The sequence below is a fragment of the Musa acuminata genome, chromosome BXJ3-6, assembly GCF_036884655.1.
Source record: "Musa acuminata AAA Group cultivar baxijiao chromosome BXJ3-6, Cavendish_Baxijiao_AAA, whole genome shotgun sequence".
Classification (NCBI taxonomy): domain Eukaryota; kingdom Viridiplantae; phylum Streptophyta; class Magnoliopsida; order Zingiberales; family Musaceae; genus Musa; species Musa acuminata.
In genome coordinates, this window is record NC_088354.1 from 15,254,440 (window position 1) to 15,279,549 (window position 25,110).

Below are 25,110 nucleotides of genomic sequence, written 5' to 3' on the forward strand. Positions count from 1 at the left end.
CTTCTACTTTTGCTACTGATCTGTTATTCTATATCATACTATTGCTCAGATAAAGATGACCAACTATCACCATACTGTTGTTGCTCGTATGATTCTCCATAATACGATAGCTGTGAATACGATGAGCCTCTTTCTGTGTCTATATCATGTATGTTCTGTCGCATTTGTTCATATTCATCCATTGCCTTCCCCTTCCCTTTCCCCTTCCGCGCATAAACTTGACTAATACCTTGTCGAGTTACATGATCTGAATCTTAAGTGGCATGTGTAAAATATTTCTCCTCGGTCCATTCACCACCCTCAAGTTATGTAGATAAGACCAACGATTGTCCGGCATCACCGCCATCATCTGTCGAGGCACTGTTGTCCATGTTGTTGTCATGTCTCTGGACTGAGCGAGAAAGAGAATGTGATTGTGAAGGTGTCTCATTGCCCGACTTGATTCTTTTTAATGATGCAACTGATGCTACTGCCTTCCCCTTTGCCTTTACACATTGGGCGGACGAGTGTGACCATTGGGTGTCGGTAGTTCCTTGAACAGTTTGACTCCTACCACGTTGTAATCGAGGGGGATTTTTCACCTATTGGAGTTGTGCTTATTCTTCTATTGCCTCGGTAATAAAACGTGAAGGACGATGAGGATCTCCCACCTCATCAAGTAGAGGATCCTCTTGGTTCTCTACTGCTTCAACCCAATCTAGCATTGGCTCTGAATCTTCATTGTAGAATTGGAGGTCAATGGGATCAATATCTGGTTCCTCTGGCTCCTTATCCAACTTAGCACATCGTAATTTTAGTAGCATATTATAATGGACATATAATAGTTTCTTTAACCGTCTGTAGGAGAGTCTGTTGTGGACCTTCGTATGAATTAATGCAAACGATCAAATTGACTGTTGGAGCATTGTACCACTGCTATAATGTGGCGGTAACGGTCAAAATTTCGATCGTTACCGCCCGATATTACTCCATATCGTCCGATATATGATTTTTGAATGTACTGTCCGTACCGGGCGGTACGATTCGGTATGGTAGACCTTGGTTAGAAGTGTATATAACAAATTATCTACATCTTTATACAGTATTGGTTTTGTAATTATCATCGTATCCAGAATATTAAGTGGCTTAACGAGGGACTATAATTTTTTTTATGTCATGCTAACATCCATGTCTAATTGGTGCTTCCTTATCTCGTGGAATTGATTTGTCATAATTAATCTAAATTTTATCATATCCAAACTTAGAGATAAGGGTTTATCTGTTTAAAAGTATAATATCTATTTAGGCACCTAAATTGATATTGTTTATTTTAAACATAATTAAATTATAGATTGAATGCTTTTGTTAGTTATAAAGGAAGGATTCATAATTGGATATTTTGAATGATATTGTCCAAAGTGGATGTATCATATGTAACGATGATGGGATAAATGGAGAATTTTTATACATGAATCAATAAATATAAGCAGACTATATCATAGTGAAATTAAATGAAATTTATAATTAAATATGCACTAAGATTTACGTGGAAAACTCTTCCAACGTGAAAGATAAAAACCACGAGATAAGTTAGAGAAAATCCACTATAAAAATAATGAATGTATAAATCTCAAAGTCTCTTACCAAAACCCAAACAACAATCACAAGAGAATAATTGAGATACAAGGATTATGTTACTGTACATAATATCCAAAATCTCCCTAAGTAATCATAATAAGAATTTACTGTAAATCTGATCTAACCTGAGATAAGAACAATATCTGGATGATTGAGAATAGCCTTTGCATTATCCTTATCTTCTTCTCTTTCCTTTTTCTCTTATTTTTCTACCCTCAACTGCCACTACTTCTTCTCTCTTTTTCACAGCCACTGCTACCCCTTTTCTTTCCTAGCTGTCACACCTCTTAGTTAAAAGAGTTAGGGTTTAGATTAAAAGAGATGAGTAGTAATGTTAAAGTGGGCTAGGGTTATTAAAAACTATCATAGTGCCACGGACAAAGTTCTAAATAGGATGTTTAATATAATACTTATGTATGTCCATGTCTTTTGGTTTGTTCATACTTTGCACAGCATATAGAGGGATGGTCGAAGGCTTAACAGCCTCATTTTAGTTAGGTTTGATGGCCTTCTTAGGCTTGTAAATAAATATTGTGTCATATGGATACTTGTGAGAGATATTCGGTCTATAGTGGACCATTTTGACCCTTTATTGTGTAACTATTCAGAGCTTGTAAAGTCTGTTTGTAATTTGCATTGTCTATGAAGTGTTTCCTGGAATGTTTGCTTGTGGATCCCAAGTGAGGCGCTATCTCTAACTCGTTTTCTCTTTTGTAGGTCCTAAGGGATGATAGGAGGTTTCGGGGAGACTGACCTTTGCAGACGGACACGTAAGGGTGCCGCACGACTTAGACAAAACTAGCTAAGTCCATGACAGATGGTATCAGAGTGGGACAAGCACTCATAGAAACACTTGGCATGTAAATGTGGGGGACCTTGTGGGGCTGTATTGAGGGTAGTCAGCACACGCGACTGTTTGGGGGAAAACGGGCATGGAGATGTAGGGATAAGGAGTTGCTCAGAGGAGCGAGCATCTGAGATTGGCATTTAGAGGAATGGCCAACCCTTCGCGCAAGAGGCACCACAAGAACAAGCAAGCTTGGAAGAATGTGAAGCGCACAAAGGTTGGGATGGCTGAGTTTGAGCTACGGCTCGACGTTGACAACTATACTTGATGGTGCTTAAGGCAAGCGAGGCGCTTGGTAAAGGATGAGACCAAGCAAGGTGGAATGAGTTGATCAACGACCGAAAGAGTTATATAAAGCTCACAGAGGTGAGGAGAATTGCTAACTCGAAGAATTCGATACTATATTGATATAGAGTCACAATCTAACAAGTACGTTTGTAGGAGGCAAAACAATGCATAGTTTGTTCAACAAATCGGAGTAGTCTAAGGGGATGGTGATCTCCAAAATGAAGAGAGATATTGCTCCAACGGGATAGATATCCAAGAGAGATAAGTCTCGACTCTCTAGAGGGAGAATCATGTGCAACAGACCGCACATGTTGAGGAGTACCTCAAAAATAACAACTCCATGAACCTCAATGGACCGAGTGAGCAATGAGGAGTCGTCGCATGATCTCGCTTGAGAGAATGCATTGGTGGATGCATTGCGAGATCAAGTAGGGGAGCAGCCCAAAGCAACACAAATGAAGGCGCACTTGGAGTCGATATGGAGATCAGACTCAAGGGAGGGCTGACCCGTGGAATGGTGGGCGCGAGAGCCACCATCAACTCAATGCAAAACGAGGAGCGGAGCAACTTGGGTATAACTTGGTGAAGTACCCAAGCCGCATGAAGGGATATGGAGCAGAGGCACAAAGCTTTCCTTGGACAGAGGTCACAGATATAAACTCTTGCAGAGGCAAGAGCAGGATCATGTTGTTCCATGGGTCTATTATGATAGAGTTGACTCATCTTGCATGGTACCAAAGACAAAGGGAGCTTTTGGGCACATGCACCTTATCTCGGAGAAGCATTTGATGAAGGAACTAAGACGACCCAACTTGCGGAGGCGAAGTTGGGTTCAAAAGGCCTTAGCACTGGGCAAGAGGACGTAGAGGCGAGTACTCTTAAAGAATATGCCATAGTGTTGTCATTCAAGTTGCCATGAAGGAAGCGGTGCGTAGCAGAGATTATGTTGGTAGGGGTAGATGCCCAGGACCCAGACAATGGTGCACGATTTTTAGTGAAGTCGGTGGACTTCGGGAGCTACTAGGCGATGGATTGTCCTAGAGCGGTGCTTCATCTTAGTGTGACCCAAGAGCGGGTGGATGATGATCGATTACTAAAGGAGCGAACAAAATCGAAGGTGGAAGAGACCCTGCGATGTATTGGCAGAAGCCACACATGGAGGGATCACAATTCAAATTCATCCCATAAGGATCAAAATGCAATGGAGATGTCACCAGGAGGCGACATGGTGTCACGGACAAACTTCGAAACAGAATGTTTGATGTAATGTTTATGTATGTCCGTGTCTTTTGGTATGTTCATGCTTTGCACAGCACGTAGAGGGACGGCCGAAGGCATAATAGTCCCATTTTAGTTGGGTTTGGTGGCCGCTTTTGGCTTGTAAATAAAGGTTGTGTCATATGGATACTTGTGAGAGATTTTTGGTCTATAATGGACCATTTTGACCCTTTGTTGTGCAACTGTTCAGAGCTTGTAAAGTATGTTTGTAATTTGCTTTGTCTATTAAGTGTTTCTTGGAATGTTTGCTTGTGGATCTCGAGTGAGGCATTCTCTCTAACCCATTTTCTCTTTCATAGGTCCTAAGGGACCATGGGAGGCTTCGGGGAGGCTGACCTTTGCGAACGGACATACAAGGGTGCCACACGACTTAGGCAAAACCAACTAAGGCCATGATAGATGATATCAGAGTAGGACAAGCACTTATAGAAACACTTGGCATGCAAACGTGGGGGATCGAGCGGGGCTGCGTTGAGGGCAGTCAACACACGCACGACTATTTGGGGGAAAACGGGCATGGAGATGTAGGGAAAAGGAGTCACTCGGAGGAGCGGGCATCTGAGATTGGCATTCAGAAGAATGGCCAACCCTTCGCGTAAGAGGCACCATGAGAACAAGCAAGCTTGGAAGAATGCGGAGCGCACAAAGGTTGGGATGGCTGAGTTTGAGCTTCGGCTCAACGTTGACAACTATACTTGATGGTGCTCAAGGCAAGCTATGCGCTTAGTAAAGGATGAGACCATGCAAGGTGGAATGAGTTGCTCAGCGACCGAAAGAGTTGTGCAAAGCTCACAGAGGTGACGGGAATTGCTAACTTGAAGAATTCGGTACTCATGCAAGGACTTGTATGCGGATAGTGGAATGTTCGTGGCCATCCCAAGGCGACCGAAACTTGGCGCTATGGAGCATTGAAACTTTCTCTTTGGTATGTGAAGGATACGTCCGTAGGAGGCTAAAGTGTGCAGCATGTTCAGCATGTTGCTAGGCCTTGAGGGGTGTAATGGGGGCTATATTGACGTGGAGTCACAATCTTTTATGAGCTTATTTAATTTTATTATGAGGAGTTTAAAGTCATCATCACTTGAGTTTTCACTCGAGTGATCTTCTTTTATTCTAAGTGTCAAACCCTTCTTGTTCTTTGGAAAGTTATTCTCATGTTCATCATGTGCCTTGCACGTCATTTCTATATCATCAATGAACCGATAAGTTCTTCCAATGGATAATTGTTTAAGTTCTTTACCTCTTGTATTGTAGTTACTTTCAGATCCCAACTCTTTGGAAGTGATCTTAAAATCTTGTTTACAAGTTCAATATTAGAAAAACATTTGTCAAGAGCTTTTAAACCATCGACGACATCCGTAAAACGGGTGTGTATGTCAACAATGGTTTCACTTGGCTTTATTCGAAATAATTCAAAATCATGCATCAAAAGATTTATCTTAGATTCTTTTACTCTATTCATGCCTTCATGTGTTACTTCTAGTGTGTGTCAAATCTCAGGTGCAGTTTTGCATAAATAAATACGATTAAACTCATTGTTGTTCAAAGAACAAAATAAAGCATTCATAGCTATAGCATTCAAAGAAAAAGTCTTCTTCTCCAAATCATTCTATTCATTCATTGGTCAAGAAGACTTTTGAAAATTACTTTTAATAATATTTCATAAATCAAAATTTATATAAAGCAAGAAAACTCTCGTTCGAGTTTTACAATATACGTACTCTGTTCCGTTGAACATAGGAGGATGAACGATAAAAAGACCCTCTTGATTACCGGTAAAAGTCATTTCTCTTAGGTGTTAAACCAAACGAGAAAAATCTTAGCTCTGATACCAATTGTTAGGACCGAAATCGACACTAAGAAGGGGGGGGTGCATTAGTACTTTTATAAAAGTTACGTTGATTCAAATATCTTGTTCGATAAAATTATATTGGAAATATGTTTAACTTGAAAACGTTCATAATAATGTTGTTGAATCTCGTATTTTGATGATGAAACTACTTGATATATGTTTATGATTTAATCTGCGTTTTGAGTGACGCAGGATGCTTCGATCTGGATGAGACAATTAAAGCAGGAAAATCATGTTGTGCCGGAGGAACATATCAGAAGATTGGACGTCGGGCCGGTGGATCGGTCGACGTATTGACAGAAGGCTTCGGGTCGTGGACTCGGGCATCGGGCCAAGAAGAGCGGGTATTGTGCCAAGGATATCGGAGTTGCGGAGCCAACTGGCCGAGTGGGCAATAGGCCGCAAGAAAGGACGATGCGCCGAAGAATCGGACGAAGCGTCGAGGGACCAATGACATGCCGAACAACTTGGTTAATTGCTTAGGATTAATTGTCTCGATCGAAGTTTGTTTACATGTGCAGGATTAACTACGATGAAAGTTAGACAAGCAGCAGGAGTTGCGTCGGAGTCAAGTTCATGATCACGTTGGGAGTTCGAGAGTTCGACGGAAGTTCGGACGGTCGTCGGAGGTTCTGCGAGAATAGATCCGAGAAGTCCAGAAGCTTGCCAAGCGAAGCTCGTCGGAACTCGCCAAGTGGATCATCGCAAAGTCCAGGAGTTTGCCGGAAGTCCGCAGGAGCATCACCGAGGGTTCATCGGATGATCGACGGAAGTTCGCCGGAAACTCGCCGGAAGAAGCGATTGACGCACCGAAGCAAAGCTGCAGAAATTGTCTTAGATCTAATCGTAGTTAGCACATTGATTAAGTTGGAAAATGGGAGGTGATCCCATTAGCTTAATCTTGGGGTAATTGGGCCCCTGAAAGACTGAAATTGGGCCGAATGGAGCTAACCATTCGGACCCTGATTGCACCAGGAGGTGCAACCGCCTAGGCCAGGAGGTGGCACCGCCTGGGCTAAGCCTCCCAGCGAGACTGGGCGGTGCAACCGCCCCAGCCAGGAGGTGGCACCGCCTGAGCTCAGTCTTCGAGCTAGACTGCGCGGTGCAACCTCCCTGACAGAGAGGTGCAACCGCTTGGGCTCAGTCTTCGAGCTCTGCCAGGCGGTGCAACCTCTCCAGTCAGGAGGTGCAACCGCCTGATCCCGGAATTCTGGGATTTGATCGTTTTGAGCTCCAAATTTGAATTGGGTTGGGGCCTATAAATACCCCACCCATTCAGCACTGAAAAGATACAGACCTACACCGAATTCTTGATCTTTTCTGTGATTCTAAGAGCTCAAATTTGTGTAAAGTCCTAAAGTTCTCCTCTTTCTGTTCTTCAAGTCTTGAGTTGTAAAGAGAGGAGAGAAAGGTCCTGTAAGGGTTGTCTCCTGAGCCCATCAAAAGGAGTGAATCTGTAAAAGGGCAGTTGGCCTTCGCCTATTGAAGGAAGGCCTCTAGTTGACGTCGGTGACCTCGTCGGTGGAGGAAGCCAAAAGTGGAGTAGGTCAAGACTGACCGAACCACTCTAAATCTCTGGTTTGCGTTTATTTTGAGCACTTTATCATTACTGCAAACCTCCTACATAGCTACTGCTCTCTGCGCCTTTACGAACAAGTTTCTAAGTGCTGATCTTGCCGAATCTGCATTCGGACGTAAATCGGTGTTTTCATACATTACAGTTTACGTTTACGTTTTGATTCTGCAAAACTGTCTTCTGCGCTTTTACGAACGAAGTTTCTAAGTTCAGATCCCTTTAAAACTGCGTTTAGACGTAAACTGCGCAAACTGTGTTTAGACGTAAAATTGTGTTTTTGACGTAAATTGCGTAAACTGTGTTTAGACGTAAAACTGTGTTTTAGACGTAAACTACTTTTAAACGTAAAACTACGTTTAGACGCAAACTGCGTTTAGACGTAAAACTACGTTTAGAGGTAAAACTCTGTTTAGACGCAAACTGCGTTTAGACGTAAAACTACGTTTAGACGTAAAACTGTGTTTAGACGTAAAACTACGTTTAGACGCAAACTGCACTGCGCTTAGACGCAATCTGATCTTAGACACAAACTGCGCTTAGACGCAAACTGCGCTTAGACGCAATCTGCATTTAGACGCAAACTGCATTTAGACGCAAACTGCGTAAATTGCGCTTAGACGCAAACTGTGTTTAGACATAAACTGCACTTAATCATAAGTAATCTTAGAATTGGCTTTTGCATTAAAATAGTTTTTATCGAACGAACGCAGCTTTCGTTTTTAATCGCTGAAAGATTTCCGCTGCACTAATTCACCCCCCCCCCCGCCCTCTTAGTGCTCTCGATCCTAACAATTGGTATCAGAGCGGGGTATTTCTCATTTTGGATTTACACCCGAGAGAAATGGCTCTTCAAGAGGGCTTTTCGATCTTTCGTCCACCGTTCTTTAACGGATTGGACTACACTTATTGGAAAACTCGAATGAGAGTTTTTTTGATTTCTCTAAATCCGGATTTATGGAATATCGTTGAAAACGGTTTTCAACTTCCCTCTAAACCGATGAACGAATGGTCGGATTTAGAGAAGAAGTATTTTTCTTTAAACGCAAAGGCTATGAATGCCTTATTTTGCGCTTTGGACAAAAATGAGTTCAATCGGGTTTCTTTGTGCGAAACGGCTTTCGATATTTGGCGTGCTCTTGAAATCACGCACGAGGGAACTAGTAGAGTCAAAGACTCGAAAGTTAATATTTTACTGCATGATTTCGAGCTTTTTCATATGAAACCAAGCGAAACCGTTGTTGACATGTACACCCGTTTTACGGATGTCGTCAATGGTTTAAAATCACTTGGTAAAAGCTTTTCGTATTTTGTACTCGTTAACAAAGTTTTGCGCTCACTTTCTAAAACTTGGGATTCAAAAGTAACTGCTATTCAAGAATCGAAAAACTTGAACCAATTTCCACTTGAAGAACTAATTGGTTCATTGATCACATATGAAATGACGTGCAATGCATGTGAAGAACTTGAGAACCACCTTCCAAAGAACAGGAAGGATTTGGGACATAGAACATTTGAAGACCACTCGAGCATAAGCTCAAGTGATGGTGAACTTAAACTACAAATGAAACAAAAATTAAAAAGTAAAAAGAACGGGACTACTTGCTTTGAACGCAAGAAGAAGAACAAAAATTGGGATGAATCGAGCTCCTCTGAAGACGAGGAGAAAATCAACAAAGGCGAGGTGGCAAACTACGCCTTTACGCCTTTCGACGCTGAGGTAATCAAAATGCCTTTAATTTACTTCGAAATTACATGATGTTTTTCATGATGCATTTTTCTTTTTCTTTAAATTTTCTTGAAAATTACATTTTTAATAATTTAATAATGAAAATGCAAAAATATGATCATGCTTGTAATTTTGAAAATGATAATGAAAATTGCATGTCTTATGTTAATGCAAGATAGAAATCTAATGATTGTACACTTAGTGAGATTAAATCTTATTTATGTGCTTGAGAAGCAAGAATGTATATTTTGATGATTTTCATATTGCTTTTCAATGACGATACATGGCTTTTGTCTGGAAGGCTTGATATTTTTCATTGTCTTTATTTGTTAAATATGATGTATGATTTTGACATAAGAATAAAGATTTGAGATTTTAAAGTTATACATGATGATTTTTGTGATTGATGGTTTTATGATGAAATTCATTTCACGATCCTAAACGTTGATGCATGTTTTCATTTGACATAAATGAAAAGGCATGCTAACATGAAATCGACCACTTAAGATGAAACACTTAAAAAAAAAAGGGGGAGAAATATATGAATTGATGCTATAAACACTATGCTATGATTATCCCATGCTTGCATCACCAAGAAATATATGATTGCTATCATTGCTATATGCCCTGTATCAAGATATCAAACAAAAATTTGCATCATACGAGCTGATATCTTACCATGTGATGCAATGCTACACTTGCTAAAATATTCGAAATGTGTACATCATGCCCTGTATCAAGATATCAAACAAAATCTTGCTTCACAGTTTTACGCATTGATATCTTACCATATGATGAAATGCTACAATTGATGAACACTTGAAATGTAATCCTCTATCTTATTGATTTTTCAATAAATCTATGCTTGTCATACATGAATTTATTGAGTGTAATTTTGAGGATGATTTCAGATTTGACAAATGCTTGATTCGTATTTACGACATAAGATACACTTTAAATATGAATCATGCATCAATCATGTTAAATGCTTCAATCATTTTCTATCTCTAGAGTTCTCGATTTTGATGAAATACAAGTGATAAATTCATTTATGATATCTTGTAAATCACTTGAATTATGAATGAGTTTTTTATGATGTGTTAAAAGAATCACTTAAAAAGAAAATGCTTTTCCCATCTTATCGAGATTAATGATTTCATGATATTGTGTGAATCTCGAAATTGATTTTGATGAAATAGTAATAACGTTATTCATGTTATGAATCTTAAAAATGATAATATGCTTCATGTGATAATATGAATACATGAAACACTTATGATATTCCGTGTATTCATAAAATATTTATCTCATCATCCAATAACTCTTCTTGATATTGCTTATGAGATGAAATGAAATAATGCATGAAATACAAATGAGGAGTCAATGATCATGCATAATAGGATGTAATGAATTCTGACATTTAGATACCATCGTTTGAATATCTATGATTATGTTGCCAAAATGATATATCATGAATGCTTGAATATCATGTTTGATATGCTCATGATGATGATTGATTTTTCGGTATCGTGCATAAAAAAATGAAATGTAATGTTAATGAATTTGTGCATTGAAACTATAATGATGCACAAATAAGAATGATTACTTACCTTTGTCATGATTTAGAAATTGATGTAAAGGGTTTTTCCCTTCTTTTTGATAATGACAAAGGGGGAGATAGATTGCTAGCACAATTCAAGAAAAAGGCAAAAATTACAAAAGAGAAGAAATTGCTATCTTGAACATCACCGATAATTGCTAGCTTGAAATGTCAAGAAAATGCAAAAACTTGTTTATTTTCTTGCACATCTAAAGAGAAGATGCAAATGTAACACTTGCCAAATTGTTTGCTTGCCTCATGTAAAACATTATCTCTTGCTAGTTTGACATTTTGCTAGCTTGCACTTTGCAACGAAAGCAAAAATGACACTTCTCAAAAGAGAAGAAAGAGCTTGTTATCTTGAACATCACAAGCTTGCCAAACAAAAATTGCAAAAGTGCTATCTTGCCTATCTCAAGAAGCAAAACTTGCATATTGTAAAAATTTGCTAGCTTGCAACTTGCATATTTCAAGAAGCAAGAGTTGCCTTCTTGAACATCTCTAAATTGCTAGCTTGCAAGTTCTAAAATGTTGCAACATTGCTAGCTTGCATGTTATAAAAGTGCTATCTTGTATGCTGTAAAACTTGCATATCTAAAACTTGATAGCTTGAATGTTCTAAGCATGATGTAACATTTGCTTCAAAACTGCATGATGATAAAACTTGATATTATGTTTTTCATGCAATGAGTTGAACCAATATCATAAACACTTGATTGTGGTACTTCTCCTTTTTGTTGATAACAAAGGGGGAGAAGTATGTTGATGACATGACATGTTATGCATAAGTTCATAATGATGTGTTGCAAGTATTCATGATGAATATTGCAATGACTTGAATTCAGTTTGAATTTAAGATTCTATCAATATGGCATATTGATAGGGGGAGTTTGTTTAAACTCCGGGAGTTAAGTTTAACTCCGTCATCAAGTGGTTGTCATCATCAAAAAGGGGGAGATTGTTGAATCTCGTATTTTGATGATGAAACTACTTGATATATGTTTATGATTTAATCTGCGTTTTGAGTGACGCAGGATGCTTCGATCTGGATGAGACAATTAAAGCAGGAAAATCATGTTGTGCCGGAGGAACATGTCAGAAGATTAGACGTCGGGCCGGTGGATCGGTCGACGTATTGACAGAAGGCTTCGGGTCGTGGACTCGGGCATCGGGCCAAGAAGAGCGGGTATTGTGCCAAGGATATCGGAGTTGCGGAGCCAACTGGCCGAGTGGGCAATAGGCCGCAAGAAAGGACGATGCGCCGAAGAATCGGACGAAGCGTCGAGGGACCAATGACATGCCACACAACTTGGTTAATTGCTTAGGATTAATTGTCTCGATCGAAGTTTGTTTACATGTGCAGGATTAACTACGATGAAAGTTAGACAAGCAGTAGGAGTTGCGCCGGAGTCAAGTTCATGATCACGTTGGGAGTTCGAGAGTTCGACGGAAGTTCGGACGGTCGTCGGAGGTTCTGCGAGAACAGATCCGAGAAGTCCAGAAGCTTGCCAAGCGAAGCTCGTCGGAACTCGCCAAGTGGATCGTCGCAAAGTCCAGGAGTTTGCCGGAAGTCCGTAGGAGCATCACCGAGGGTTCATCGGATGATCGACGGAAGTTCGCCGGAAACTCGCCGGAAGAAGCGATTGACGCACCGAAGCAAAGCTGCAGAAATTGTCTTAGATCTAATCGTAGTTAGCACATTGATTAAGTTGGAAAATGGGAGGTGATCCCATTAGCTTAATCTTGGGGCAATTGGGCCCCTGAAAGACTGAAATTGGGCCGAATGGAGCTAACTATTCGGACCCTGATTGCACCAGGAGGTGCAACCGCCTAGGCCAGGAGGTGGCACCGCCGGGGCTAAGCCTCCCAGCGAGACTAGGCGGTGCAACCGCCCCAGCCAGGAGGTGGCACCGCCTGAGCTCAGTCTTCGAGCTAGACTGGGCGGTGCAACCTCCCTAACAGAGAGGTGCAACCGCCCCTGACACAGAGGTGCAACCGCCTGGGCTCAGTCTTCGAGCTCTGCCAGGCTGTGCAACCTCTCCAGTCAGGAGGTGCAACCGCCTGATCCCGGAATTCCGGATTTGATCGTTTTGAGCTCCAAATTTGAATTGGGTTGGGGCCTATAAATACCCCACCCATTCAGCACTGAAAAGATACAGACCTACACCGAATTCTTGATCTTTTCTGTGATTTTAAGAGCTAAAATTTGTGTAAAGTCCTAAAGTTCTCCTCTTTCTGTTCTTCAAGTCTTGAATTGTAAAGAGAGGAGAGAAAGGTCCTGTAAGGGTTGTCTCCTGAGCCCATCAAAAGGAGTGAATCTGTAAAAGGGCAGTTGGCCTTCGCCTATTGAAGGAAGGCCTCTAGTTGACGTCGGTGACCTCGTCGGTGGAGGAAGCCAAAAGTGGAGTAGGTCAAGACTGACCGAACCACTCTAAATCTCTGGTTTGCGTTTATTTTGAGCACTTTATCATTACTGCAAACCTCCTACATAGCTACTGCTCTCTGCGCCTTTACGAACAAGTTTCTAAGTGCTGATCTTTCCGAATCTGCATTCAGACGTAAATCGGTGTTTTCATACATTACAGTTTACGTTTACGTTTTGATTCTGCAAAACTGTCTTCTGCGCTTTTACGAATGAAGTTTCTAAGTTCAGATCCCTTTAAAACTGCGTTTAGACGTAAACTGCGCAAACTGTGTTTAGACGTAAAACTGTGTTTTTGACGTAAACTGCGCAAACTGTGTTTAGACGTAAAATTGTGTTTTAGACATAAACTACTTTTAAACGTAAAACTACGTTTAGACGTAAAACTGCGTTTAGACGCAAACTGCGTTTAGACGTAAAACTACGTTTAGACGTAAAACTGCGTTTAGACGCAAACTGCGTTTAGACGTAAAACTACGTTTAGACGTAAAATTGTGTTTAGACGTAAAACTGCGTTTAGACGCAAACTGCACTGCGCTTAGACGCAATCTGATCTTAGACGCAAACTGCGCTTAGACGCAAACTGTGCTTAGACGCAATCTGCATTTAGACGCAAACTGCATTTAGACGCAAACTGCGTAAACTGCGCTTAGACGCAAACTGTGTTTAGACATAAACTGCACTTAATCATAAGTATTCTTAGAATCGGCTTTTGCATCAAAATAATTTTTATCAAACGAACGCAGCTTTTGTTTTTAATCGCTGAAAGATTTCCGCTGGACTAATTCACCCCCCCCCCCCCCCCCCCTCTTAGTGCTCTCGATCCTAACAAATGTAATGGGCAAGTAAAGAAGTTTGCAATATAAGAATGAAAAGCAGAATAGAAATGCAAACCGAGTACACTAGATTTATAGTGGTTCGATCGTCGTGATCTACGTCCACTCCTGATCCCTCTTCACTCGAGGCCATCGGCTTTCACTAATTATCTTCTTTCCAATGGGTGAAAATCAACTACCCTTAGAACTCTTTTTTCTTTTTCACAAGTTCAGGAGTTGACTTTTACAAGCCTCTCACACCTCTCTTAAACTAAAACTGAAACTTAGAGCTAGAGGGGAATTCTCATTGATTTACTATAGAGTTTTCACATTATTTTTGTTTCAGTTCTTGTCTTAATCGAGCAGGGATAAGTGGGGTATTTATAGGCCTTAAATGGATTCAAATTTGAAGTCAAAATAGTCTCATCTTGGGTTTTTGGATATTGGCGGTACCACCACTAGTACTTGGTGGTACCACCGCTTGTTAGTCTAACACTAGGCGGTACTACCGCCCAGTTTGGTGATACTATCGCCTGACAGAGCCTTAGAGATTGGGCTTTGGTGGTACCACTGCTTAGACCACTTAGGAGGCCAAGCCTCAGGAGGTGCCACCGCCAGCCCTGGCGGTGCCACCGCTTGGGCCAAGGGTCACTGAAAGAGCCTTTCTCTTAACCCAAAATAGCCCAAACTCCTACCCAATGATCCTCTAATTGAGTTAGCATGATTATACTTGAAACTAACTCAATTAAACCTAAACTACTTTGATATAGACAAATTATTATAAGTATGAATCCCATATTGTCTCGCATATCATTGGTTCATCCGGCGCTTCGTCCGATCTTTCGGTACATCGTATGAATCCTTTGACGTATTGCCCAATCAGCATATTGACCTCCGCAACATCTGATCTCCTTGGTGCAATGTCCGATCTTTCGGTCCAATGCCCGAATTCGTGGCACGAAATCCTTCTGCTAATATATTGACCGATCCTCCGGCTCGACGTTCAATCTCTTAACATGTTTCACTCCGGTCCAACGTCTGATTCCTCCTGTTTTAATCGATTTACATTTTCTAATAAAAGTTAGTCCTGCGTAACTCAAAATGCAAATTAGATTATAAACTCATCAATTGATTTCATCATTAAAATCTGAGATTCAACATGACCAACTTAAATAGGCAATTCATGATCATCTTAAATAAGTTGTTTACTTTGACTTCTAACCACAATCAATTTACTATTGACTTCTAGACATAATCAATTTAAGAATATAAATATCTTAAAAGATAAAGTGACCAATGTGAGGATGTAATTCACTTTAATTGCTTTCAAAGCTGTGATTATTTTGAGGATAAAATTGACTTGAGGATATAATCATTTTGAAGGATATAGTTATTTTAAGGTCATAACTAGTTTGAGAATATAATCAAAGAATACAATCATTCTCATATGTAACCAACTCGAGAAAATAACTATATTAAAGGATGTGATCAGCTTAAGGGGACGACTATTTTATCTGTTCTTACAAAATACTGTATCGAAAATACATTCCACAAAGCTCTCCGATAGTCAAGAGTTCAGAATTAGTTCAATGAGTTTAGGATGAAAAAACATATATAAAATTATCTTATAATGTTGATTTTCTAATCATCGTTGTTTGCTGATTATTAAGTAGGGTTAATTTTTATGATTTGATCATCTCGATCGGTCCAATTCTCATTGTTTCATCTCCCCCCTCCCTCTCTTACTCCTCCTCAACGACTTATATAAGTATTTTAGCGGTGAAGTGATTAAATGCTTTAATTATTTCAGCCTTCGAAACGTATTAATTGATTTTTGTTTTTATTTTACTTCGTTCGTCGTGAGTATGTTTAGTGATCCTTTTGTCGATCTTAACTTTCTTTGTCCAACTGTTTTTATAGTGTACAAGCTGGTTTTAAAATGTGTTGAAAGAAAAAGAAAGGGAAGAAACATTTTGATGGAGTAGCAGTGGCTCCACTAGTCAACTTTATTCTCCTCATGTGAGTGTCCATTGTTTCCCAACTCAAAAAGATTTCTCCACTTCCAAGCAAAGTGAGACTTTAACTGGATCACCAAACTTGAGGGGCATCCTTTTAGCAGCACAGCCTTCTCTCTTTGCCAACATTTCCTTTTTAATCATGAATTAATTGGTCACATCACTGAGCATTAGACTTTTTCTAAATCAAATTGATAGGATTCATATATATGGGATTTATATTAATATATTTTTTCTTTAGAAAAACTTTATTATATTTGATATTTGATACTCATATCAAATTAAAACAGGAAATTAGATGATGCTTTAATCCTATGTCGAATGCAATTAAAATTAATGTTTACAAGATACTGTCCTAAATTGTATAGCCAAAGTGCAGAGTGGTGCCTTACCACTCGCTGGCACATGTAGCTAAATTATTTTCTAGAAACACCCCTTGTAAAAATTCATTTTGGCATACACATGTATCCCAAGTGCATATATAAGGCCGTGCGCATATATAAAGCATTTTATGAGGGGCCTAAATAAAAACTTTTGAGGGTATAAGTTGAAAACGAACTAAGAATGTGCCGAAAAGAATAAATTATTCCCTAAAGTTTCACTCCTCCCGCTCTCTTTCCTCTCGCCGTCGCCGTCTCCGTCTCGTTTCTTCTCCTTGGGCAAAAGGCAGGCTACCCTTTTTCTGTGTCTCCCCTCCGTTTCCCACCCCGAAACCTGATCGCCGAGGACCACCGCGGGAGTTCCTCTCCACCCGTTCTCCTCGCGCTCCGTCGCACAAGGTTTGGTTCGAATCCCTCAGTGGTTGCCCCTTCTTCTTTCTTTGTCGATCGTGTTGACTTCGGAAAAGATGTTTGGGGTCAGTGGGATGATCGAATGTTGGTGGATGTTGTTACCGCTCGGCTGGTTAATTGAATTCGTGCTGGGTTGTGATTCTTTCTTTATGTTTTCCTTTTTCATCTTTCTGAAGATGCTGGGTGAGTTGGTTGAGGATTTCGATGTCTTCTTGTCTGTTGAGTTCCCGAAGTCCCTTTTGCTGCTTCCGATTGTGAAGATTTCCTTTCTACGCTTAGCGGCTTGGTAGCGCTGGAATATTGGAGTTTAGGTTGGTGATTGGGAACACTGAAATAATTGATTTCTTGTCATTTCCGTCATTGGATTTGGTGGTTTATCCTAATAGGCCTTTTTGTTCTCATTACATTTATGGTATTAACATGTCAATGAATGATCCAGGTCGTTTATTTTGGGAAATTTTACCGATTTAGCCTTGCCCCTTGTCCCTGGTCTTTGGATTCTTTCTGATAGCGCTGCTGCATGATCTACTTTCTTTTGTTATTCCAGGAGTTTTGAATTTAGATCTACTTAGATATCTTAAAACGTTGATAGTGGTTGCAACGGGTAGTATCCATATGATTAAATTTTGGGTTGATGTGTGCATGATTGACACTCGGGGACCTTGATAGTGGTTTTATCGTATAGCACTGGGACATCTATATTGCATTGTTATGGGCCACGTGGATTTCCCTATCTGTTAAATATGACACTTTTTTAATTGTAATTTACAGCTTAGCAAATTTGATTATTTGGTATCGAGACGATAAAAATCTTGAAATGATATGCCTGCTGTCTCTTTTTCTCATACAGAATCTTTTTGCTGAATGCAAAGATTGGGTGCATGGCTTATTGTTACATGTGTGGATTCTCTCTACGCTAACTGCATAAGTTCATATTTTCTTGTCATCGATAGGATTGTATAAACCTTTTGTTTGTCTATGGCAGTACTCATGAAGAATCAAGAGGCCTTCAAGTCGGGAAATCTGATTTTAGACAATGATTCGTTATTATCAGATTGTAACATTGACGCAGGCAATAGCGTTGACAATGATACATCCTTGCGTGAGGAGCTTCTCCTTGAGGAGATGGAGTCTTATTGGGATGACCTCAACTCCCGTCTTACTGTCTCAAGAATGGTAAGTGACTCTGTCATCAAAGGGATAGTAAATGCAATAGAACTGGAGGCATCTGAGAAAGTTGATACAAAGGAAGCAGAGATATCAGCTTTGAAAAAGAGGTTGCAGTTTTATGAGTCTGTTATGGCTGATGAGAACAGGATAGATGCGACCTCAACAAAGATGTTAGAATCCCAAAGGGAAAAATCAGGCTTGTTTTTTCACTCTTTGGATCAAGATGTGGTGAGCAATTGTGTTCAACATCTCAGTCAATTAAAGGTGGCTGCACAAGATTATCTTAAAAGGCCTAAGAAAGAAACTAGTAATCTAAGGGGTGGCCATCCTTTATTAAAAGCTAAAGTGTGTCCTGTGTATAAGGAGTTCTGCAGCATTCTTGCTCAGAAGTTGAATGTTATAGATGGATCTGCTGATGAACTGGAAGCAGTACTCATGGCAACACAGCAGGAAATTTATGATGCATGCTTCTCGTCCGAGTATTTAGTAAATGAGCAATTGTGGGAACACAGGTTTCAACAAGAAGTCATTAGCATTATGGTTCAGAATCTAGTAAGGGAAGATCAAGATGATATTGAAGCAAAGATAAGTAAACAAAAGATTCTTGTAGACACATTTACCAAGAACTGGCAGAAAAACATTAATGATCTCTCCACCATGCACCAAGAGCTTCATGATATTTCTGCATCATTACTGACCTCAGAGTCAGGGTTAGCATTCTCACGTCATAGCCCTGAAGATGCTGTGAAATTGACAACTACTGACACCTCACATTTAAATCATATGACAAAGGCTGAACTGATAACCAATTATATAACTCAAATGGCCAATATGAAGAGACAATATGACTTAGCTTTGCAAGAGAAGACAGAGGAATTGTACATCCTCAAGCGTGAATTCCTTAAGGAAAAGGGATGTAATGCTCTACAATATAGAAGAGACAAGGAAGGTGAACTGTTAAGGAAGAAAATTATTGGGTTTATCTCAATGCTGGATAATATTCTCTTAGAGAATGAAAAATTGTCTGTTGTCCAAAGTCAGCAGAACATGTTACATAATCTGAGTCAGAGGATCGGTGTCCTGCTACTTGAAAACCAGCAGCTAAAATATTTGTTAGTAGAAAAGCGAATGGAAGTCATTCATGTTGCTGCACTGGTTTCAAATGTCATAAACCGATCAGCAAATTGTTCAGAAGTAGAGGAAGACCTCTTGGAGCATCATAAGGAGTTCAAGTCGGATGCAGAAGATAGGATAACAGAAACCATGATCAGAGACAAAATAGAGAAGATTCTTCTAAGAGAATTAGTTGATGAACTTGAAATTGGCATCAAATACTTAGATTTGGAGTGCAAGATGTCACAGGATATCAGTTTCACTTTGTGTAGGGAATATTTAGAAGATGTCGTTTCTAGCATTAATTCCTTTGTCGAGAAACATTACAGAGAGAAGGATTCCTTTACAACATTAGTTGTGGAAAAGGAGATGGCACTATCTTTGCTGATGGAAGAAAACGAGAAGTTGAAGCAGGAAAAAGACTTGCTATTGACATTAATTAATGAAAAAGAGAAATTATTATTTGAGACTGAGGTTAAGGCAATGAAGCAAAAGGAGTACCATGACAATGTGTGCCATGAGCTTAATATGCTGAGAGAACAGCTGGGAAATCAATCACTTCATATTTCAGATTGTAAGAAAGACAATGATTCAATGAAAGAAAAATTGGCTGAGATGTTGAAGCAAGTTCCACAATATGAAGCTGAGTTACGAAAAATAAACCAAAAATATAAAGTTGCATTGGATTCTCTGGAGAAACTAGAAAAACAAAAGAACTTTCTTCATGAACTTGTCGAAGAAAAGCAAATGAAACTAGAATTAGCTGTTGCTAGAGAAGAGGAGCATTCAAAATTTATGACAACTGTACTTAGTTCCATCAAGGAGTTATCAGAAACCATTTTGCAATCTGAATGCAGTTTGACTAACAAGCTTGGAACTCATGAATCAAGGTTATTCCTCTTAATTTAAGATTTTTATTATCAAATTCTGCTTAGTGTGAACCTTTTACTAGCTGTAGGTGACATGAAATCAAGTCCTTGTAATATTTGTGCGGTGCCAACTTATAGTTTTCGCTTGGTAGCTTGCGTATCTTTTATCCATTTTTTCAATCATAGAGCAGTGCTAGGCATTCAGACAAATTTTAATCAGTTAGTTAAGTATGTTTCTGAATTAGATTTTTTAACTCTTGGCCAAGATGTGGACAGTAATGGGTATTTCCTTTTTCTGGTGGATTAGTTTATAAATGAATTTAAAGCTTCCATTATACCTTCACTTTATTCATTGCTCAATAAATTTTTTTTTTCTTGCCCGTGATACAATTTTGGAAGTTAATTTAACCAAGCTATTCATTGTTTATCATGCATGTATGCTGGATCAGTGACCATAGGACACCATAAATGTTAAAAATAAACATATATTAGGAACGCCCACTGGAACCGGGCATATTGACACCTTCTTAGTTCCCAATTTAACAGGGAGAGAAAGAGACACAGGTACATGTAGCAGAACAATATTTTTAATATATTATGATACATATAGTTTAATGTTGCAAGATGTGAAATTATAGAATGTGTGTTTACAAAAAGCCAGTGGAACCAGAAAAAAAACCGCAATAGTATTCTCTTGTTCATTTATTTTGTTATGAGATAGTATTCTTATATGCAGGTAGATTTTTTTAAAAAATCCTACATCAAAGTTGCACATTGTAGAATATCATGTTGAGTTTTAAGATGTGACCTAATCTTGTAGGAAGTATATTTCCCAAGCTCTTGTAGTTTAAGCTTGCTTTTAGCTATTAGCCACTTCTGAAGTTCTATCTTTTCTTTTCTTATATAACTAAATGCAATTTCATGAGCTAAAAAATTAATCCTTCTACGTTTACAGGTTAGAATTTCTTGGCCATCAATTCATTGGCCTTTTTCAACAGGCTAACTACCTTAAGAGAGAGGTTTGTTGGTATAAGCAAGGATTTGAAAGAAGATGTGCTGACCTTCAGAAGGCTGAACATGAGGTATTAACTCAGAGAATTGTCTATATACGTACTTAAAAAATTTGCTTTTCAGTTGTTCATTCATTTTAAGATGATTTATATATGTTTGTATATGATCATTTTGCATCTAAATAATAACATGTTACTCAATATGGAATTTACTATTTTTTACTGACTTTAAGATTTCTTCTTCTACTAGTTGATACTCTGATTTGAGAAAATATCTGGTGTTCTGAATAATCTTACGGAAATCAATAGTGATAAATCTTGCATTACTGCTTGTGATAGATCTTTTGCAATCTGTTATATTGTTTTGCTTCTATCACAGGTTGATCTGTTAGGTGATGAGGTTGATGTTCTCTTACATCTTCTTGAGAAGATACACGTAGCGCTTGAACATTACTCTCCAGTTTTACAACACTATCCTGGAGTAAGAGAAGTAACCTTACTAAATGTTGCTTTCATTAGTATGATATATCTTCTTGCTTTTTCTGAACAAAGAAAGCTTCAATGCTTAATAATTGACAAATTTTGCAATTTTTTGTAGTAAATACTTTGTTCATATTAGCATAAATGGGAAATGCATCATGTAAGATGGTAGAACATATAAAGCTTGTCTATGCCATGTGGTTGATGTCTTTTGTTTTGTTACTGTATAACAGATTTAGGATTTATATATTTGCACTGCAACCATGATTATATTTTATCAGTTAGTAAAGTTTTAAATATCCTGCTCAGTAATGATATACATATCTCTTTGGAATTGTTGTAATTACCCAGATCATTGGTTTGTTCTTAGACTGCTGCTTTATGCCTACTTTTAGTTTGGATGCACATTCTTACTATCACTGTGTTTTAGTTTTCCCTTTCTTTCTAGCTAACTTAACTGCTAATCTTACATGTCATCCCATTAAACTAGGCTGTCCGGTCAAGTGTTGCCATTATCAAACTCTACTCTGAGTTGGAACTCAAACTAAAATCTGCTGATCTTATGCATAATTCAGTTATATGAATGATTGGAAGATATAGATCTATTGTGTGTCGAGCATCTATATATTATTAGGTTGTAGAAGTCTACTGTCACAAAAGCAATTTTCTCTTGCACCAACTTCCCTTAGGAATATGATTAAACATTTATTAACTGTATTTAATGGTGGGTATAATTTTACATGACAAACTCTCTGAAAATGAGATGATGCTTCTACAAGACGTAGCGATGAAGTGGTAAACTTTCATGTGGTCAATGTGATCACCTCAGGGTTGAAGAAGATGACGTTGAGTTTTAACAGTGCAATATACATGTGGGAGGTGACAAATCCTTCAAACTACAGAAATGATCAAGGCAAGGATTGTAGGATAGGACTGTTGTCGTGGTTGCCCTTAGGACCTAGGATAAGGACTGTCAGACTAGTAGTGACCAAAAAATAAAAGGAAAAAGTTCAATAAGAATGAAAAAATCATGTATGTCTAAAATATCAATTCTCTTTAAATTTAAAACAGTAAAATCTTCTATATATTATTTTTGAAAGACCTTTGGCCATAGGATTCCAAAAAACCTTTGCCTCCTTGAACATGAATTCTCTATTGTCTGTCACTACCCACGTCTTCAGTGGCAGACGTCACTGACTCCTAGGGTAGGTGAGATGTGCAAGGCTTAAGCATATACCTTTAAATTATACATATTTCTTTATACCTACTTATATATATTATAATCATTGTGGCTTCAGTGCACAGAGGCATGTGACTGAAAGCAGACAGAAGTCAGCTCTACCGCTTGTATCTCCTCTTTTTGCTCCTTTCTCATTTCTCATCTCCTAATGACTATTAGCGGTGCTGTGGTTTAGTTGGTTTCAGCAATAACTAGCAGTGAACTTGTAGCAATATCACCATGCAATAAGTAGGTATGGCCAAAGATATTATCATTATTATTGTATGTTGATTTCATTATCAATGGCACAAAGATATTTTTCTGCTTGCATATCAGCCACCCTAAATGCCTAGGATGCAAAAGCATTTAAACTAAGGGTTGTAGGTTTTTTTTTTCTGAAAGAGAGAAATCTATCTATTCATTCATCGAAAAGGGTTGAAGTGGTTGATAATAATTTGGATGCTCTTGAATTAATGTATGATGTATTGTAAAAGAAAAGGATCCAATTGCTAATAATTAGTTTTTATATTCTATGCTTGTAATTATAATCAAATTTAATGCCTACTGTTGGTTTCTATTTAAACAATGTCAATGTACCTATTGACATTTAAAGTCCCTCAAGCATTATATATTGCCTAATTAGTCCCACAGGATATACCCAGAGGATGGTTGTGATGATTTATAGGACTAGAGTCGACTATTAATACTTTGCTCATGTGGTTCTAGGCCTCCAAACTATTGAGTTAGTAAGTCTACTTGAGAGGGTCATGTCACTTGATATAAGAGTGAGCTTCCTAAAACATGTGATGAATGAGCCCAAATAAGAAAGAGGCCCCATAAATGGAGCAAGAGACTCGTGGAGTTATCACTGGATGGTTTACGGGCCTCACGTATCACCTCCAAAAAATTATTTTTGGTTTATGTATCGGACCTTAGTCATTGAAGGGGATGTCAGCAAACCTTTTGAGCTGAGTGTGAATGTGACACTCTAATAGCCCCACATTGAAGTGGGATGATCATTGTGGCGGTTTATAAGGTTAGCTAGGTCCACAATTAACTTGAGCTTGATACAAGAAACCCTTCTAGAACAGTAGATCTCGTTGTCACATCTACTTATATTTCTTAGAGTACAGTGACAAGATAACCGTGTCTTCTCATAGAAATCTCTGTAGGAAATAATTCATTTATGAAGAATAGGTGCTAACTTAAGCAAAGATCTTCTGAGCCAGAAAATGTGAACCCCGAAATGCTGTGTACATGCTAGTAGTGTCACTCTTAAGCATCAAATATGACATTGTTATTGTGCAGAATAATGCTTCAGTTTTTGGTTTTTTCATCTGTCTTGTTGATTTGTCTTGCTTCCTATGTCTGCCTAATGTTCGTTTTTGTTGAAAGATTCTTACTTAAAAAAATGAATCTTCTCGAAGTTTTATGTTGCTCTATTCTTCAGGAGTGACTTTGTATAAGATGGCTAAGGTGTCACATCCAAGCTGTCCCAATGAAACATCTATGACATGGCTAACCTTGGTTTTCCATTAATAGAAATGCAGAATTGCTATTCTTCTACATTCAAGCTGTCCCAGTGAAACATTCATGACATGGCTAACCTTGGTTTTCATTAATAGAAACACAGAGTAGCTATTCTTCTCCAATTTGAGAACCATTTTTTCTTTTGTACTTAAAGTGCAATTGTTGGGTGGATCAGAAGATATTGTGACCGGACCAAGATCATTGATAAGTTGGTAACATTTGATGGAATAAGTAGTTCTACCAGGAATAAGTATAACTACCTAGTTTATCTTTGTTCCTAATGGGTGCAGCCTATGTATTCAACCCAGCTTATTCTGTTTCTGGACCGTATGCAGCCTCTAACATAAAACTATTTCTCTTCTATGAAGCACACTTTTGGCATGCATGATATTCCTGAAATTTCGCATCTCTCTAATGTTAACCTTTGACTAATGAGGATATCTTTTTCCTAACAGGTTGTGGAGATTTTGAGATTGATTAAAAGAGAAATAAAAAGCAATACTATTTGATTGACTTGACAATTACCTTACTTTTGTTGGTGAGTATATGATCCTCTTGTATTGTGAATGCATATATAAGATTCTCGTTCAGGGTTTGCAGAGTCAGAATCAGGTTCCTAATTGCTCCTAGGATTTAGAATTTTTCAAAACCTTATTGCTGCATTATCTGCTGCTTCCATGGTTTTAATTGAATTTGGTTATGTTGCTAGATGCTTGCGCCATATGGACTCCGAGCCATTGGAAAAGCTGTAGAAATTTTGACTATGAGTTCTGAAGCCAGTCTACAGTGACTCTTCAGATAAGTGACAGCCAGACTTGTTTGTGATGCCGGAATATTCAGAAAGTTACATGTATGACTGATACAAGTATGACTGATAAGATGTATGCCGGAA

General features: G+C 38.7%; 1 protein-coding gene across 1 annotated transcript; it reads left to right on the forward strand.

Annotated features, from left to right (window-relative positions):
• Window positions 1-16,640: 16,640 nt before the first annotated feature.
• On the forward strand, window positions 16,641-25,110 carry LOC135640613 (WPP domain-associated protein-like). The gene is made up of 6 exons (XM_065155245.1): window positions 16,641-16,815; window positions 17,813-20,000; window positions 20,935-21,061; window positions 21,369-21,470; window positions 24,674-24,756; window positions 24,928-25,110. Exons 2-5 carry the CDS (start codon window positions 17,818-17,820, stop codon window positions 24,725-24,727), a joined length of 2,466 nt encoding a protein of 821 aa, XP_065011317.1. The 5' UTR covers window positions 16,641-16,815; window positions 17,813-17,817; the 3' UTR covers window positions 24,728-24,756; window positions 24,928-25,110.

Excerpts from the sequence above, each read along its gene's own strand:
- LOC135640613 (XM_065155245.1), top strand. The coding sequence starts at position 17,818 with ATGAAGAATCAAGAGGCCTTCAAGTCGGGAAATCTGATTTTAGACAAT. Across the intron at positions 20,001-20,934 it reads CTTGGAACTCATGAATCAAG|GTTAGAATTTCTTGGCCATC; the intron begins GTTATTCCTCTT and ends CTACGTTTACAG. Across the intron at positions 21,471-24,673 it reads TTTTACAACACTATCCTGGA|GTTGTGGAGATTTTGAGATT; the intron begins GTAAGAGAAGTA and ends TTTTCCTAACAG.